At 39.7% G+C, this 18,172-nt stretch overlaps 1 protein-coding gene across 2 annotated transcripts; it reads right to left on the bottom strand.

The window, feature by feature from the left end:
• Positions 1–1,051: 1,051 nt before the first annotated feature.
• Positions 1,052–18,137, bottom strand: tango2 (transport and golgi organization 2 homolog (Drosophila)). 2 transcript variants are annotated; one of them, XM_044026539.1, is made up of 9 exons: positions 17,945–18,137; positions 16,950–17,064; positions 12,515–12,603; positions 10,909–11,028; positions 9,417–9,534; positions 3,895–3,962; positions 3,524–3,677; positions 2,398–2,502; positions 1,052–1,962 (listed from the first exon to the last, which is right to left on the bottom strand). In XM_044026539.1, the coding sequence occupies exons 2-9, from the start codon at positions 17,003–17,005 to the stop codon at positions 1,842–1,844; spliced, it is 831 nt and encodes a 276-aa protein (XP_043882474.1). In that variant the 5' UTR covers positions 17,006–17,064; positions 17,945–18,137; the 3' UTR covers positions 1,052–1,841. The 2 variants fall into 2 exon arrangements, with proteins under 2 accessions (XP_043882474.1, XP_043882475.1); XM_044026540.1 differs by having other exon boundaries at positions 3,524–3,674; positions 17,945–18,136.
• Between the last annotated feature and the right edge of the window lie 35 nt (positions 18,138–18,172).

Raw genomic sequence — 18,172 nt, 5'->3', positions numbered from 1 at the left:
TGGATGTTGCTTTAATAACTATAATGATATTTAACTAGAGTGAAATATCTAAGTCACTTTCTCTGTATTAAAAGTTTGTGATGATATTTATTAAAATGTGACTTTTTAGGACAGTCACTCTCAAAGACTGAGTGAGGAGACACAGATGGGTTGCAGGAGTATATTTTTGCAGGCTTTTACTTCAGTGTGTCTGGACTACCTATTCAAACTGAGGCTATCTGGTGTTAAAGAAATGGCAGGAAAATAGTCAGAAATGCACAAATATGTATTGTATTGGGTCACTCACAATGGTTTGACATCTTGTGGGCCACATTTTCTGTTCCTGTCAGTGTTCAGAAGGGTAAAGACCCTGGCTCCCTGAAAGTTCTGCCAAGCTGAACACAAGTGTCACACAAAATACACCACATCAGTACCACAGATATGCGGCTATGAGCAACTACAATATCCAAACTTGCCAGTTGGGGTCACTAACTAACAGTAGTATTTCTGGATTAATGCACAGTAGCTCCGCTAATGGAACAGAGAGGATAGAGATGTCTCATATCTTTGTTGATTTAATACAATAAGACATTAAACTGGCTCTTGACTTCAGTCCATGAACCTATTTAAAATAAATAATGCAAACGTAGTAGAAATAAGATATTAGTGTTACAGTCAAGACATTAAACTCAGTGTGAGTCGAGTATCAACTCCCCAGTGTCTGGAGTGGCTACATGGCTCATTAAAAGCCTTGGAAATTGAAAGTAAATCAGAGTTTATATGATAAGAAACTGCATTCACAAGTCAACAGTGGGTTATATATCCGAAGAGTGACCATAAACCAGGTGATAAACACATCCTAATTTCCAAGTACAGAATGCATAGAGGACCAATACGAACTGATAAAAGCTCGTAAACAGTTGCACAAAACCTTCTATTGTTTTGAATTTAGAAACAATTTACAGTCTTTATTCAGGTTAAGTGTAACTTATTTCATGCTGGCTGAGAGGCTGGACACATCTACAGGTAAACATGGGTAAGACACAATAAGGAGAAATTAAATACAACTATAAAAGGAGGAGCCAGATGTTTTATTTTTTTTTTAAAGGCATAAAATGCAGAAATAACCAGACAGTAGCATGAACATGTGTGGTTACCAGTTCAAATTAGGTTCCAGGCAGTTGGGTTTATGCATTCTCTACAATCATATCATCACGAACCAAAAGTAACTGCCTGGGTAAATAGTTTTTTTTTTTTTCAAGGTTTTAAATGTATTTCTTCACCATAGAAGCAGTCCAGAGACACAGTGCCTAAAACTATTGCTGTAGCTCGCACAGAGACCACAGCTGTGCAAGGTGTAGGCATAATAAATTAACAACATTCAATTATCTTGCTGATTGACAATCACAGCAACCCATAATGGAAATTATTCTTATTAATGCAACTCAACCCTGCCGTTTAGAAACGTGTTTTGCTCTATAAAGTTTTGGCAATTTTTTTTAAATGAATAATACATTGTTCAAAATATGCATGATTGATTGAACTTAAATCAAGAAGTGTATATATATATGTATATACACACATATATGTATATATATATATACATATACACACATATACACATACATACATACATATGTATGTATGTATGTAGATATATATATATATATATATATATATATATATATATAAAATTAATGAATATGATGGCTGGTGCTAAAAAACAGCTGAAGAAGAAGAAGTGCAAATGGACCTTCATTTCACATACAATGGGCGTTTATCTGGGATGCTGAAGATCAGCTGGATGTGTGGGACTGGTGGTTATGAAGAAAGGCACGCAGTGAGTTCTCGCCATCATGTCGTCACCCCTCCAGTTGGAACTGGTAAGAACTGGTGCTCCATTTGCTCGGGTCACAATTGAGCATGGTGCGCTCTGTGAACGTCACGTTGCCATCCGTGTCGATCAGGATTACTGTATTGGTCCTGAATGGTCGGGGGTGGCATCGGCGACACAGGCAAAACAAAGCACATTAAATATAAAACTTACAACTTAAAATGCTTGAATAATAGTTCAAGTATATAAATATAACAAGAGGAAAAGAAGAATAACACAAAGTATGACTCTGATTAGTTAATATTCCAATTTCCACACTGAAAATATTTACCAAACACCACTTAAAAATGTGCAGGCAGAAGCAGACAGTATCTGGTGCAATGACACAAAAACTGACCCTCTTATCCCACTAATCCTTTCCTTTCTGTGCGGTGGAGAATTGATTACACTGTGGGTTTTTATGTACTAACAATTCTGTGATCCTGCAGCAAAACGCCACGTCCTGTCAGTGACCTCACAAGTAAAGACAGCAGAGAAGAAGAGGATGGTGAGAGACGGTGCGTGTGTGTGTGGAGGAAACTGACCTTGTGCCGTAATCACGTGTTTTAACACATACCGCCGACAGAGCCTCGATCATCGACCTGCTATAGCACTCACCCTGGCTCTCCTGAGCAGGGTCAGGTGTGTTCCTGAAAAAATGAAAACACAACACACAAAATCTTTAGGATGCTTTGGAGTCACATGTCAATACAACCCCTCTCTCCCATAGTGAACATAATGCAAAAATGGGTTGAGCTAGATGACACACAGAGAGAAGACTGCAAGAAAATAGTGGCACTTGAAGCGGTGTGTACGATACTTGTGTTTGGAAAAGCCTCTAAAAAGGAAAAATGTGTTGTGTTATTCAGGTCTCAGGTCCAAAAATTATAAGCCGGTTCACAGTTTTATTTTTTGTATGCAGCAAGCAACTCGACTCTCCTCCGTCTGTGCCTGAGCAGCACCCCGTTGCGTGACAGCGCCTGCAGAGGATCCCACTTGTCGTTAGTTTACAGACTTTTTGAAGTTTCGAGACTTTCACAGGGCGACAAGACCACGCTGGGCTCACCCTATTAAGTTTTTGGTCAAGTTCACCATATGCTCTCTCCTGGCAAAGGTTTGATGTTTGTTACTTTAAATTCTGGGCACAAGTGGGAAGTTCTTTTTACAACTTGAGTTGCAGTTCTGGCCATGATTATACCTGTTGTTGTTGTTGTTGCTTTGATGAGATACAGTACGTTGCACTCTAAACTAAACTAACACATAATAGCACGTAGACCGGTGAGCTTTAGAGACAACTCTAGGTCCCCAGCTGTTCTCTTTCAACATTTGTTTTGGTATCTCACTACTTAAACCACAATTACTTAAATCCCCAAAAATAAAGTATGAACGATGGTTCAGATATGCGATGGTTCAAGTTAGCTCTTTCCTCCCTCTGTCCAGACTTGGAGTCACTGTTCTAAAGCTAAAATTAAATTGCAGCCTTTGTGATTTGCTAATTGACCGATTAATTGTGCATCGACTGCATGAAGACTTCTTCAATGAAGAAGAAGCAAAAAAAAACCCAACCTTTAACTAAACTATAATTTATACATAAATGGAAATTAAGATGACGTGTAATTATGGTGTTGATCTACGGCAAAGGGGACGAGCAGTTCAACGCGGGTCACTCACAATTCCTCGTTATTGAGGACGTTGAGCAGCTCTTGCACCAGTCCTTCAGAGGACAGGGTCTGGTTGTTGACAACGCTGGTGAAGTGGCGCTTTCCCTTCAGCAGTTTCTTCCACGGAGTGTCCAGCAGTGAATTACTCAGGCCATACACTCCTGCTGAGAATGACACAGAAGACACAGGACAATATCTACAATATCAGTGACCTTTTAGCACGTGGTTCACCAAACAGAAGAAGAACAGCAGCATATATAGCACATAAATATAGCAGCACAATAGCAAAACGTCAGGTCTAACGCAAATGGGCAAACGGCCGGGAGGAGAGCTAAATGTGAAATGAGCAGTTTCTACAGCAACCATATTAAAAGCACAGACCTGATTTTAGATGAATGGGTTCAGGGCCGCCTCTGTTTCCATAGTAACACACAGTGTCTTGTTTGGCTCTACACGGGACACAGCGAGACAGAAAATTAGAGATAATGCATTTAGCGATGATTAAACCTGTCCCGGTGTAATTATTAAGGCAGTGGCAGGAGTTACGATGTGTGACACTGGTAACACTGGTACTCAGGGTGAAACAGAGCTAGGGCTGTCCCAGTCGAATGGTCGATTTATGAGTTCTGGTTCTACTCAAATTCTGATTGGTCGACTTCTTTTTGCCGTGTTAATTTCATACAGTCTATGGTTAATTTGATTTCAACTGCACCAAGCGCTAATGGGGGTGTTTTCAGGGCACCCCTGTTTTTTCAGTATTTTGGATTAGCCCAACCCACAAGAGACAGATGGATTAAAGAATTTTAAGTGTTTCATTTTAGGCTACAATCAGACATCGGCAGTGTGGCAGCATTTTACAAAAATAGATGGCGGGAAAAAAAGATGCAAAGTTTGGCAGCAGCTGTTTGCATATCACAGCTCGACTACAAACATGGCATATCACACAAAAACGGGGAGGCTAACTTGTCTACGTTATGTTTTGATTATATGAACATATATGAGAATTGGCATATTTCAATGTTTTAGTCTAATAATCGTTGATTCGTTTTATAACTAATAGAGTGCCATAGTGTTTTCCTGTGCTCATCCCTGTAATGACTGCAGTCCTGGAGAATAGGAACTAAAAGGGTTGTTTCATTTGTATATGCAATTCAAATAGACACAAAACTAAAATCAAACAAAGAGAAAAACATCATCATCAGGTCAAAAACATCTATAAAGAGTAAAGGGAGGAAAATGAATCTGACATTAAGGACATCTGTGACGGCGTTAGTACAGGAGCGCGAATAACAACCTCTGACCAAATTCTTTGAGGAGCAGGGCAAACACATTTTCTGATGTCACTTTTATGGCAGCCACACCACTCACATTAGTCAGTCTGAAATATGGTGCAACACCGTTTCAGCAGCTAAGCTGGAAACCTTCCCAGTCGTGAGCGGGTGAGAGAGGAGCAGGATGTGATGCTGGGCCTGTTGCTCTGCAATCAATTCCAGTGGACACGTTTCCAAAGGCAAAACACACAAACCAGGAAAACAAGGCGCACATGTGGCTTACACCAGATATTCATCACATGTACAAAATGCTTGTTCAAGTCAGTCATGAACAAATATTTCACATGTTATGAGGTGACACAAGTGCACGGGTAATAGATAACAGTTAATTAAAATCTTGACAATGTGCCACTTCTGATCAATTAAGATTATAATTTTTCCGTTCATTTGCCTTTAAACTATTATTGGTTTGAGTGTTTTTTTTTTCAAATAAGTTAATTTTTCAGCTTCTTAAATGCAAATATTTTCTGCCTTCTTTGCTCCATACAACAAAGAAATCAATCAATTTGAGAATTGAGAACGTTTCTCAACAATCAATAGATCAAACAATTATGAAAATAATGGCTAGTAGCAGCTGGAGTCAAATGTCTGGAAGCAGTGAGCATCCACCACCGTCACATGGACCGGCTAAAGTCACCCGATTACATTTCCATCTTTAATAATTAATTACACGTTTCCTCTGGGTGGTGGTGATGATGTGAGGATCACGGGGGCATCAACAAACCTCACATGCACTTTCATGCCCGACAAAAGATAAACATGCCAGCCCCTTTGCAGAGGTCAGAACTCAGCTGTTTGCACAAGAGCGTCTCCTGTCTTGTGTAACTTTCTTGCGGCGCAGCAGGTTTCTAAGGGCGGGACAATACGTGTCCAGGCAAGCTGCGAGAGAACCCACAAAGCTGTAGCTGCACATCACACGTTCTCTTTGACGACAACAAATCAAAGACCTCAATCCTGTTGCCAAATTGTACCCAAACCCAGCTGAGCAGTCTGGAATAATAAAAAAAGAAGACGGTTCCGTCTGTGTATCTATGGTTACTATGAACACAGCAGCACTGGTCAGTGTTGACTCAGGTGAAAGCAGTCACCTCATTATTGCATACACAATAGAGGCTCACTGGGAACCAGATGGCACCATAGAATAAAGGGAAATCAAGGCCTCTGTAAAGCCTGCGACACCTGTTGTCAGTTCCTCTCTCACCATGTCCGAAATACTATTTGGATACCGAATCTGTGCCCTGAATGTAACCAGACCTCAAACACGGCACGTCTATTTACACATAGAATGCCGCATGGTGTATCAAATTGATCCTGGTGGAAGCAGGTGGAGAGAGACATTCGTTTCTACCTGAAACTGGCTACATCATCAGGTGCGCTGTGGCTGAAATGAGGAAACAGCGGGAGGTCAAGGCCGGTGGGCAGCGAGATAGAGAGAAAAAAAAACGAGGGGGGATGAACTTGAATAAAGGCTTTTTCAGATCTCAGTCAGAGACATAATCAGTATGCTCGCTGGCCGGCACACTTTCCAACGAAGAGTCCTCTACACTGCGGCGTCTGAGCGCTTTCCTCATAGCCAGCTGTGGTGCAGTTGCCTGGAGATGGCTGGAAGAGCTTTCAACGCTGTCCACTCAGAATGTAGACGGGCACGTTGGCGGGGGCTCCTGGGTAATGACAACACGTACAAGTGGTTCCAATCACACACACACACACATCCGTGCATGAACACCCACACATACATAAGACATTTTTGCCCATTTTCATCTCCAAGCTATTTAACAGGACTCCATAGATGGTCCACTGTTGTGTTGATGGTTTACCATGACATTTAGTGCATATATACACCCTCATATATGGTCATATTCATAGGCTCAACTGCAATACCTACTGTGATTCATTGTGTTTTCATGTATAAACCTACTGAGTTTGGCTACTGTGGTTTCTGGTTAAATAAATCCCTTGCCTGCAGTTCTACTTAGCTTCAGTTGCAAGCTGAACTTTGGTGCTAAACATGATTAATGTTAGCATTTTAAAAACTAAAATGAACACCTTGCATTATAGCAAAACCATCAATTCTGCCCCAGAAAAGCAAAACTAACTTTACATAGATTATCTAGCATTTTCATTGTAGGCATCACATGTTCCGACACCCTCCTTTCTCCTGTTTCCATGGTGCAACGTACTTGAAAAACAAGTCTGTCCCATGATCTATAAAGTTTGGGCAATTTCACCATTTAGTCAAACAAGAGACATCTATGCTTCCTAACGCACCATATCCAGGACAGACCCTCAAGCTTCTTGTCCTATACAGGATGCCTATTGTAAAGTGGTTTGGTCTGACTTGTCTTGTGTCCTCTTGTCTCATGTTTACTTATTAGTGTCATTCACTAATACATTCAAGGATTAAACATTAGCTGTGTTAATGTGTTCTTCAAAGTTCATATACTTCATGCTAATATGGACACTGATGTTTACCTGGGCTATGCATACCTAAAATTTTATTCTAAAGGAGTAAATCGTTGAATTAGAGTCTAAAACAACACATTTTGTAAATGAATGTCGCATTAAAGGTTTGCACGATTGACTGAAGTGCTGAAACATTAAGAAGTCTTAGTGCCCTTGCCACAAAAGCAAAACAAACATGCATGTGAAAACATCAGCTGATCAGGTGATGGGCTCTTTGCACGCAGTAGGGAAACCACAAGTGCAACTCTTCTCTCTCTGCCTCTCTCTATTCATTGTGCATCCAATAAGGACCAGATTTTAGTGGCAAGATTTTGACATTTGAATCAAGTCAGTAAAAAAATGAGGGCAAATACGTGAGATCTGAGAGACACTCCATGGCCTTTAAATAAGTATGATTAATGCGTTAAAGCAAATGCAGCGAGCATGCTCTGTGACGTCAACGTTTTGTAAAGCTTCCACGGTTCGATTTTTGATTTCCTAATAGCCAACCAAAATGAAGCCTTGAATATTCATTTCTATGGATTTAAAGTGTGTTGGCTACCATACATCTTATATCATTAAGTATCCACTCTACAATTTCACTGCGGGTAATCACAAACTGAGTGAAGACACAGTGTGCGCCAAAAATCAGCATCATAACTCACATCTCTGGGTACGGACTTCCTCTCCATCCGCCACATGTAGGTATTGATCTAGAAAGAAACTAGATGTCTCATTTCCTCCGACCTGCTGGGCACACGGCGGTGAAAAATAATAGGCCGGTGATGATGGCGGTAAAGACGAAGGCTTGCTTTCCATTACCGCCGCATCTCTATTTGCAGTGAGAGCGGCTCTCATTGGGGAGTAAAGCCATATACAGCTATCGTCGCCGCGAAATAAACAACGACAGTCTTACAAGCTGCTGGTGTCTCAGGAGCGTGAGGTGGCGCCTTATCCTTTCATTAAAGAAGAATGCTGATGTAACAGTGCAGGCGCAGTCCTAATGGGTTTATTTGCATATTGTGACAGCTTCAGTCAAACCCAGCGGAGCCATGTAGCTGCTGTTATGTGTCGTCCAGTGAGAAATTCAAAGACTTTTCAAAAGCCAATAATATAATTAATGCTTCTGGATTGAAGCTGCAAACACGTTGATATTTCGTGTGGATATTCCAAACGTAGACCATCATTAAGACATGTCATCACTTGAGCAGTAAGAACAATACTGTGCATTCATGGAGTTTAGAGGGTGGCGTCTCCTTCAAACACTCAAAATCAAACAAACAAACACACAAAATAAACAATGACACATTTCTAAAATAAATAGTGAATATTAAAAGGAACAATCCAAAACCACCAAAAGCAAGGATTGTTTCACATTGCAGTTCTTTGTGGGATTACATTTAATGTTACGTTGCTGCTACTACTATTACTGTCACATCAGTGACAGTGTTTTTTTAACGTTTAAATTAACATTGCTTGCTTTGCGTGCACAAGTACGTATAAACTCGGAATAAAATAACTTTCTTTGAGCTTAACATAGAAAAAGAACACATGAATATCTGCAGGAGGAGCGATACACGTGCAAAGATAGCTTTAAGACAACAATCTCCACTGTAGAAATCATTTTCCTGCCTGGCAGGGACAGTGTTGGAACTGACCTGTCAACCTCACTGGCAGATACTGAGACCTGTAGCAGCGTTTATTATCTGCTGGGGCCTCGATCATGACAGTAATTTAAGAGCTCACTGATCCAACTTTGAGTTTTCTCTCTTTACACATTCACCAAATTCATTTTGGTCAGGCCAGCGAAGCAGAGCAAAGGAGGGGAAAAAAAAAATCATTATTTTTAATACCGTCTTGATTTTCTTTGTCGAAAACCCAGAAATAAGAACAGGTGCTCCTTCACAACTTCAATGATGGCTTCTTCCCAGCTTTCACCTCATATCATCCACACTGAACAATAAAGAACTTTGTAGAACTCTTTCAAACTCTGCAATACATTCAACATGTTGAGCGTATAACTGCTTAAAACCTTAGTGGAAAGATTCTCAAAATATTAAAACATCTCTGACACAGATTTACAAGTGGATGGACAATTCAGAGATAGATTTCACCGCACGGCTCACTCACTTGAAGTCTGCTGTGATGAGGTTGAAGCCATTGTATAGGTTGCCTTCTGCCGATACCTTTTTCAAGTAGGAGTAACTGTCCAGGTCCTTTTCCATAAGGTAGTTAGATACAAGGAAGCCTACAGACAGTAAGAAGAGATGGTTCTTAAACCGTGGGGGGAGTGGCTCAGTGGTTAAGACCCTACCCTGTGTGCGAAAGACATGACGGTCGCAAGTTCGATCCCACCCCTGGCTGATTGTACTCAATTCCATTGTAAGTCGCTTTGGATAAAAGCGTCTGCTAAATGACATGTAATGTAATGTAATGTGTGTTCAAAAATAGTAGAGAAAATATGGCTGTTTGTAAGAGGCAATAGAAGAACATATTATGTAATTATTCTCTCACTGTTACACTGTGCAATCAGTTTTAAAATCATAATGACAAGCTTAAGACAGAAAGATGTGTATTTCCTCTTTAACCTTGATGCAAAATGACCCAGTGAGACCATTAAAAGTTTATTCGGTACATACTCCATTAAATGAATGGTGGTTTTAGTGTATCTAAGTGAAAATAAGGAGAGGAGGCCATTAAAGACATTAAAGCTCCCACTAATGCATTGCTTGGAAGACCGGTGGTTATGTCACCACACCAAACAAGGAAAATAAGAATGAGTAGCATAACCTGCATCCTGTTCCTCCAAGGTAACTCTGCATTTTACCACTAAAAAAATCCATCTTTGTACTTTTATACACCGAACAGTGGAGCAGAATAAGAGCACTCGTCTGTATGAAAAGGGCTGAGAGCGAGACACGTTTATACAACTCACAGAGAACCAGGATAAATGTGAGGCGAGAGCATTTGAAAAAGGGTTTACGGTTTACATAAGTTGCAACAAACAATCCTCACTGCAATATGTATGATAAATACTAATGATTTAATGTTAAATGCATGAGCCAGTGTGAGCAGAAGTGGCTCATTTAGTTCTTAAAGGGAGAATCCATCCCTCCATTGTCTACCACGTTTGTGCAGCACTGTTAAAAACAAGAGCAACACAGGAATGATGACGACTACGGCAAGAGTGCACACGACAAAGGGCTCAGTCATATGGACCTTCTTCTTCAATCCCATCCTGACTTAATATGGATGCTAATACAGCTATGACATATCAATCTGGAGCAAGCATCTGTGCGACGACAAAGTGACAAAATAAACAAATGGGGCAATTTATATATCCCCACCACCTAATCATTTCTTCTGGTGTCTATTTTTTTAATGATGAATACGCATTATAACTGCATCTGCTGGTTGGGAAACTCATTTCCTGTCACGCTCTTGGACTGGAGTTGATATGCGGTATGTATCTTTTTCACCTGACAATGCCAACAGAGGCAGCGTCCTGGTTTGATTTTAATATTTTACTGTTTGCCGACTGGTGGAGCGCCGTGACAATTAAATGTACACCGTCATCTTATAGAAGAAACTCTAGAATTACTAAACAAAACCAGTATCTCACCTCGTCCTTGTGCATCAGGACTCTGTAGTCCTTCCATGTAGTTGGTGAGGGCGGCCAGCTTGCCCCTCTTGCTGATCCCCAGCCATGATCCTCCTTCCTTCCCGTTCTCCAGATCCAGGCCTGCAACAGCAAGGGACCGTCTATAAAGCACAGCTCCAATTTTCATTGTATGTGTATGTATATGTGTATATATCTATCTATCTACATACATACACATATACATACACATATATATACATACATACATATATATACACATGTATATATATACATACATACATATATACACATGTATATATATACATATACATATATACACATACATACATGTGTATATATACATATACACATACATACATATGTGTATATGTATATATACACACATACATATGTATATATATATACATATATATATATACATACATATGTATATATATATATATATACATATATATACATACACATATATATACACACATACATACGTATATATATATATATATATATATATATTTTTTTTACTTTTCTTTCTCAATCATCAAATTTGACAGGGTGATTAGTAACACATTTCTCTCTGTATAGCATTACAGGAAGTCTATAAGAAATAATATATGCTTAAGTATGTGTTTTGCTTGGAGTGCCATTATGTGTAGCTTTGGGAGTAATTAAATACAATCAATCAATCTATAGGTAAAATTTGTGGTTTTCTTTTCACCGTCCTTCTTTACTCGACACAGAAAACATGGCTTCCTGCTTGTCTGCTGCACTTCCTGGTGATCAATAAAGACAAGGCCACTTACACTGACAGTGACCAAGAGAGCCAAATGCTCTTATTCCTGTGGGACGGTGGAGAGAAAGCCAGCCTGATTCCACTGGGAGCTATAGCTTACTTCCCTTTGACGTCATGCAATATCTCCTCTGTCCACCCACCGACCGGCCCCACATATAAGGCTCGGCCATTTATTCCTGTCGCATCACATAAAAGCAGCCATCAATTAAAGGCCTAGCTCTGGAGTCCTGACCCCTCTGTTACAGAGGGGAGAGGAGACGCATGAACGGTGAGGCTATCACTGCGTTTCCTCCTTCAGCAGAAAAAAAAAGGATGATTGATTTCCCCTGCTTGGCTATTATGTGTATTGGACATCAATCAATTAAATACAGTTTACTGAGGGTGGAGATGTCCTGTGAAGCAGCAGGGAGTATTGGATTTTGAGGGGAAGAAGACAGATTTTTCCTTGATTACTGAGAGCTATTTAGCATTGCGTAAAGATGTGTTTGATCCCCCTGCTCTTTAAAAACTATTGTTATTTTCAACATTTTCACATTGGTTTATAAAAAAAAAATACATCTGCATGTGATCCACTATCTGAATTTTTTATTTTCTATTTGCAACATTCGTCTGCAAAAGACTCTTTCCACCATAACCACGGTTAAAGGAAAGTTACACAGAGATAAACTCTACATTTCTGAGCACAACCAACAGCGCCAACTTTCTTGGAATTGACTTGTGCTTACGTGAACTCGTCACACACACACACACATACACACACACAACAGTTCACACTTACTGGAGACCGGTTACATGGATCAAAGTGTAACGACTTACCACTGAGGATCTCATTGTTTGTCCCCCAGAAGTCTGCAGCTTTGGACGGCCGGGTGAACAACTCATCTCTGTTTGCAGCCAAAATTAGCCTGAGGAGATAGAAATAATGGGTCTGAGACGGTACGTGATCTAAAAAGCACATTCACCATGAACTCATACATCCCATCTCCTTTACCGACTGCACCTTCCCTTTGAGCAGGTTGACCCTACAGTTTCTTAAAGGTTATCCATGAGTCACAACAACACTTAGTTTATCTGTGACCTATGCAGAAGGGGTGGGAGAAATAAAATGTAATTAGTTTTCTTTTTAGACAAGTTTAAAGATGATTTCTCACCCAGAACTGTGCTATTTATACTAGTAGAGCTTGATGAAAAGAAATAGCTGCACATGTACTTCAAACAAGGGTGGAAGTTTGGTTCATGTGCGTTTTCTGCAATCCAGGGGTTTTGAAAAGAGATTTTGTATTTTAATTTGAAGCTTGTTGAAAGCAAACATTTGTTCATTTGTTTTCTTACAGCACTACCAGTGAACACCGAGTTATTTACTACACTCGGTCTGTGACCTTATTGATTTTACTGTTCGCAGTGGCAGCAAAATGTAGCGGTTAAAATTGAAAACATTCTGTTGTACATGTCACGCACTACTATCCCACTGAATGTCAGACTGACTGACTGCCATGCAATGGTTTTGGGGGGAAAAAAATGGTTTTGTGTCATGAAATGTACAATAAAATCACAGTTAAATATAGAGTTCAATCACCCGGGCCGGAAAAAGGCCTTTCTGTATGGAGTTTGCATGTTCCCCCTGTGTGCAGTTGAAGATGGATGAATAGATGGATAGTTTACAAAGGTAATGTTGTATAAATTAGGTGTTGGACTTTGCTACCGACGCAGGCTTCTAGTACAAAGCTGGTTTCCCAGCTTAACAAAAGGCCTCAGATGTGTTCAATCACCTTCAAAAAGACTATTTTATTTTAGAAACTCAGGGTGCAAGGATACAAAAGGTCAAGATTAGACAGAGGACGGTGCCCTTTTGATGACGACCAAAGGAAAGAGGATGAAAAAGAAAACGATGGCCCGAGGACAAGTCTGCATAACAAATCCAGACAAGTAATTTAAACACGGAGCGAATGAAATGAAAAGGAACTGGAGTCACCTGCTTCATTTAATCTTTTACATATACAGGTTGATAGAAAGAATTGATTAATGAAAGTAGTTCCCCCCCATGTCAAGGAGGCACTTGTCTCATAAATGTTGTAAAGGACATTTGATGATGAAGCCATGAAAAACAGTGTTGGATCAGGTTCCCTCAGGCCAGGACTGGATTTCTGAACACATACGTCCACAGAAGTAATCCTGTCACTTGTAGTTCATGTCTAAAAAAAAAAAGAGTAAATATCCTACTACAGCATCAGTGAAGAGTTCAAAAAAGTAAATACAACTGTGGGGAAAAATGTTTTTCCACCCACGACGTTATTTACTTTGCGTTTCATTGAATTCTACTCTGCTTTTAACACAAATATTAATAGATAAGAGTCCATACAAGAGTGTGAACTAAATTGAAATCCATTTCCTTGAATGCGAGTCTGCAGTCTAGAAGTCGACCTATATGGGTTTTCTCATATAGTTTGCCTTATTTTTTTTTTAGCAAAAATAAGGCAAATTAAATGTATTGACCTCTATAACTGTATAATTCCTTTGAGTTCGGCAATGACGTCCCTATTTATCTTTCTGGGCGACACCGTGGATCCAGTGTAAGCGCAAACCGATAAACTAAACTGACCTAATCGGGGTCGGACCTCTGTGCATCTGAGGCTAATTGCAGCCTGTTCCCACGGCACTGTGGGCGGCGCCTGAAAACAGAGCTCACACTAATGATGCTACACAAGTGAGAGCATCTGCTATCAGATCCTGGAGGGAAAAAATATATAAATAAATAAATAAATCACACATGAAGCTCGGATCACAGTGACAGTCAGCCAGCTGCATAATGTAGGAGGGATGGTGAGCAGCAGAGAGGTACCAAAGCTATTCATGAATACTGTAAACTTGTTGTGTAATTGTGTAAATTCAAGGATATAAATGACTGCCGTATAGTCCTGTTTCAAGTCAAATTTCCAACACATTACAGAAATGTTTAACACAGGTGTGGATGGTTGTAGAGCTGAAACAATTTATAATATCGAATCGATTAATTGATTACTAAATTAAATCGACAACTATTTTGATAATCGATTAAACGGTTCAAAGATTATTTCATGATTACAACAAGATTTCCGATCGTTTAAACTTCTTAAATGTGAGTATTTTATTCATTTCTTTGCTCTGCATAACAAAGAAATCATTAAAAGTGAATCATTTTGATTTGTGGACAAAACAAGATATTTGAAAACCGATTAAATTGAGAAAATAATCGACAGATTGATCGATTATGAAAATAATCGTTAGTTGCAGCTCTAAATGGTTGTATAGACCTGTACAGAGTGTACCCTTCCTGTCGCCCTACGTCTGCTGGGTCCAGCTTCCCCTCTGACACTCGTGTAAAGAATAAAGCGGTAGAAAATGGAAGGGTGGAGATTCAGAGGAAGTTGGGTCGATACCACAAATGTACCCAGCCCCAAGTGCTGATCATATTACAGGAAAAGAAGGAAGGAATTCATCCTCTGGGACAATGAATGTCTGACTAAAACTGGATGCCATAGGTGTTGAGATAGTTAAGTCACCATTGCGCTCCATGGAGCCATGGCACAAGCACACTTTAAAATCTAATTGTCCTGTTGCTATGACATTATAACATTCAAGAATTCCATCGCTTTACAGTGTGGACCAGCGTAAGTTTAAAATATCAACTTCTTTACAACATTAAATACATAATCATGTATCGGGAATATTTACTCAAAAGGGAACAGACACTTTTGTCCTCAAGAGCTCTATCAAAAAACATTTCAGCCTCTCAGAACCAAAGGAGCTATAATTACAGGTCAAATCATATAACAGTGCTTGTTGGCTGATTGCAGCAAGACTTAAAGTCTGATTCTCTGAACAGTGCGTGCAAGAAAGTCAGTTTCGAAACACAGAAATCTCAGCATGTGGGTAATCACATTTGTGCTGAACATGCACCCACTTCTCCCCTGCAGATATACCATTTTGTCATTTAGTGCTGTGGGAGCATAGTAATTGTATTTAATGAAACTCCCCTGGCTGATATCTTTTCGCAGTAACCCACTCATTTATTTAGATTTTAGACAACACAACACAGGAAACCTAGTTCTGCAACTCATGGTCTAAATATAGCACTGATGTAACTGGATTAGGACACAAGTTCAGGTCTGAGTCACGAACCAAAACACACCTCTGCTGGGTCAGACACCCAGAGGGAAGGACAGAGATGGGCCACGGCCAGGTGGAGAGGTTACGCTCGAGCTCTAGAGGATTATAATAAGCTGGATTTTACATCCCACTGCAACTAAGTTTGACTGCTCGTAGTGAGCGCGTCCATGCTGCCCACTGAGGGCACATGGAGGATAAAGATGGATTTATGCAGGATTGGAAAATGTTGGATTTGAGCTTTTTAAAAAAGCACTGAACAATTTGGGCAAAACAATTATTCTGACAGATTTTGCAATTGCAACCTGATATCTTCAAGTCAAGTTTCAGTTCTATATAGATTTCAAATCTATACACACAAGACACACACATTGTTCAACCCTATTAAATAATCTAAACGTTAGATCAACAGCTTTTTTCCAAGTGGCAGACTGGACATTCCTGAAATTTTACTGAAGCCATCAAACCCTTAACAGTATCAAAGATCTGTCTTAACTTTAGTGCCACAATTAATGAATAAATTAATTCCTTTTTTAATAATTAAAACAAGTTCTTGGAAGCTTCTTTAATTGGAATCTTTTCTGGTTTCTTTCGTCCATATAACAAAGAAATCAGTACAACTAAATCATTGTGGTTTGTGAACAAAATAAGACTATTGAGAACATCATCATTTTGAGATTTGAGGAACATCGATTAACATACTTTGACATTTCATGGAACAAAGAAGTACTCAATTCATCGAGAAAATAATCAACAAATGAATCGATTACAAAACAAACGCAGTCCCACTTGGTTCTTGTAATAGCCTCACAACATTTATCAAGAGATGAGGAAAGATTTAAATGTTTACGTGATGAATTCATTTGATCATCTTTGTCTTTTTCTGCTCCACGTGTCTTTAGATTAAACATCATTATGTCTGTCAACAGCTTGGAGGCAGCTCCCTTGTTTGTACAATAGCTTGTGAAGATGTGTAAATGTTTGCATCTCAGCCGTTAACTACTTTAATGACATCACATTTTCCTTTGTTAGTACTTTCTTTCCCCATCTTCACATAGCTGAACCTTGGGTAGCAAAAACATTGTTAATATGTAATTAATTGCCCTACCTGTAGGCATTTTTGGATGCAGGGCGGGGGTCAAACTTGAAGAAAATTATACACATGGATGTACTGGTGTGTGATGACAGGGGTTTCAGTCAGTCTGCATCCAGCTTAATCACATCTGATGAAGAGATGTAATTAGGGGGAAAAAAGAAAATCAGTAGGCAATTGTGGTAACTGTTGGTGTATGGAATAGTGGCAGTATGATGGTGGTGGTGGTGGTGACATCTGTTGGGAAACAAGATCTACAGGTACGTGCTAAACATGATCATGTAGTTGTCGGGTGTGTTGAAATGTATGATTCAGATAGCGACAACAGCAGCTAAAGGTATTCCATGTCGGCTTTTGACGATCTGACAATTTCAAACCATCTCAAAACTATCTAAAGTAAATTTCTTAGGCATTTCCCATGTTATCTGTATGCTACTGCAATGCTAATAAACGTGTTCTTCAGTACCTAAATGTAAGTAAATGAATTTCCAGTGTGTATTTTAATAACTGTGCATGCACCTTTGTTTTAGGGTGGATATGTGCTTGGATAGTTGTGTGTGACATGAAATCTGTCATATAATTCCATGACTACCGTGTGTGCCTCTGCATGTGTTACCGTGAGTATGACAAAGGTTGCACATGTGATCGGTACAAAGGTTAAAATGAGGTAACAGTTCAGAGCATTATTATGCTGAAGCTACTCGATACTACCAGTTCATTCTGACCTTATGGTAACAGCCCTAATATCACGAAAAGTAACACAAGGTTATAGCTTCGATGACTAGCCAAAAGGCACACTAGCTATTATTATTGGATATACTGGCTAGGAACAAACAAATCTTTCCTTGTAGACCAAACAATGTTAAAGCATCTTTAAAAGCACACTGTCAGCTCTGCATCCACCAGAAAACTTGTTTCAACAGAACTTCGTAAACTGGCTAAATTTAGCATTGCTACAATGAACAACGTAACGATGTCAAAGAGAAAGAAAGGGAATTTTAAATACATACCTAGTCTTAGTGATGCGCGTCACATTAGAGAGCAAATAAGATGAGTTGAGCCTAGTTTGCTTGTTTTGTGTTGACGGCTAAAGTCGACACGGGCTGTTGACAAAGGAAGTGCTCACACAGAGTGACCTCGATATGTGCCGCGGCTCGTTTCATAAGCCTCCACTGCGGACGCGAAGGGTTTCCTTTTCCATGCGTTGTCCTGAGTCCCGCCCACCGCGGTACCACACG

This window comes from Solea senegalensis, linkage group LG5, assembly GCF_019176455.1.
Source record: "Solea senegalensis isolate Sse05_10M linkage group LG5, IFAPA_SoseM_1, whole genome shotgun sequence".
NCBI lineage: Eukaryota > Metazoa > Chordata > Actinopteri > Pleuronectiformes > Soleidae > Solea > Solea senegalensis.
This window is presented reverse-complemented; position numbering and strand designations above follow the sequence as displayed.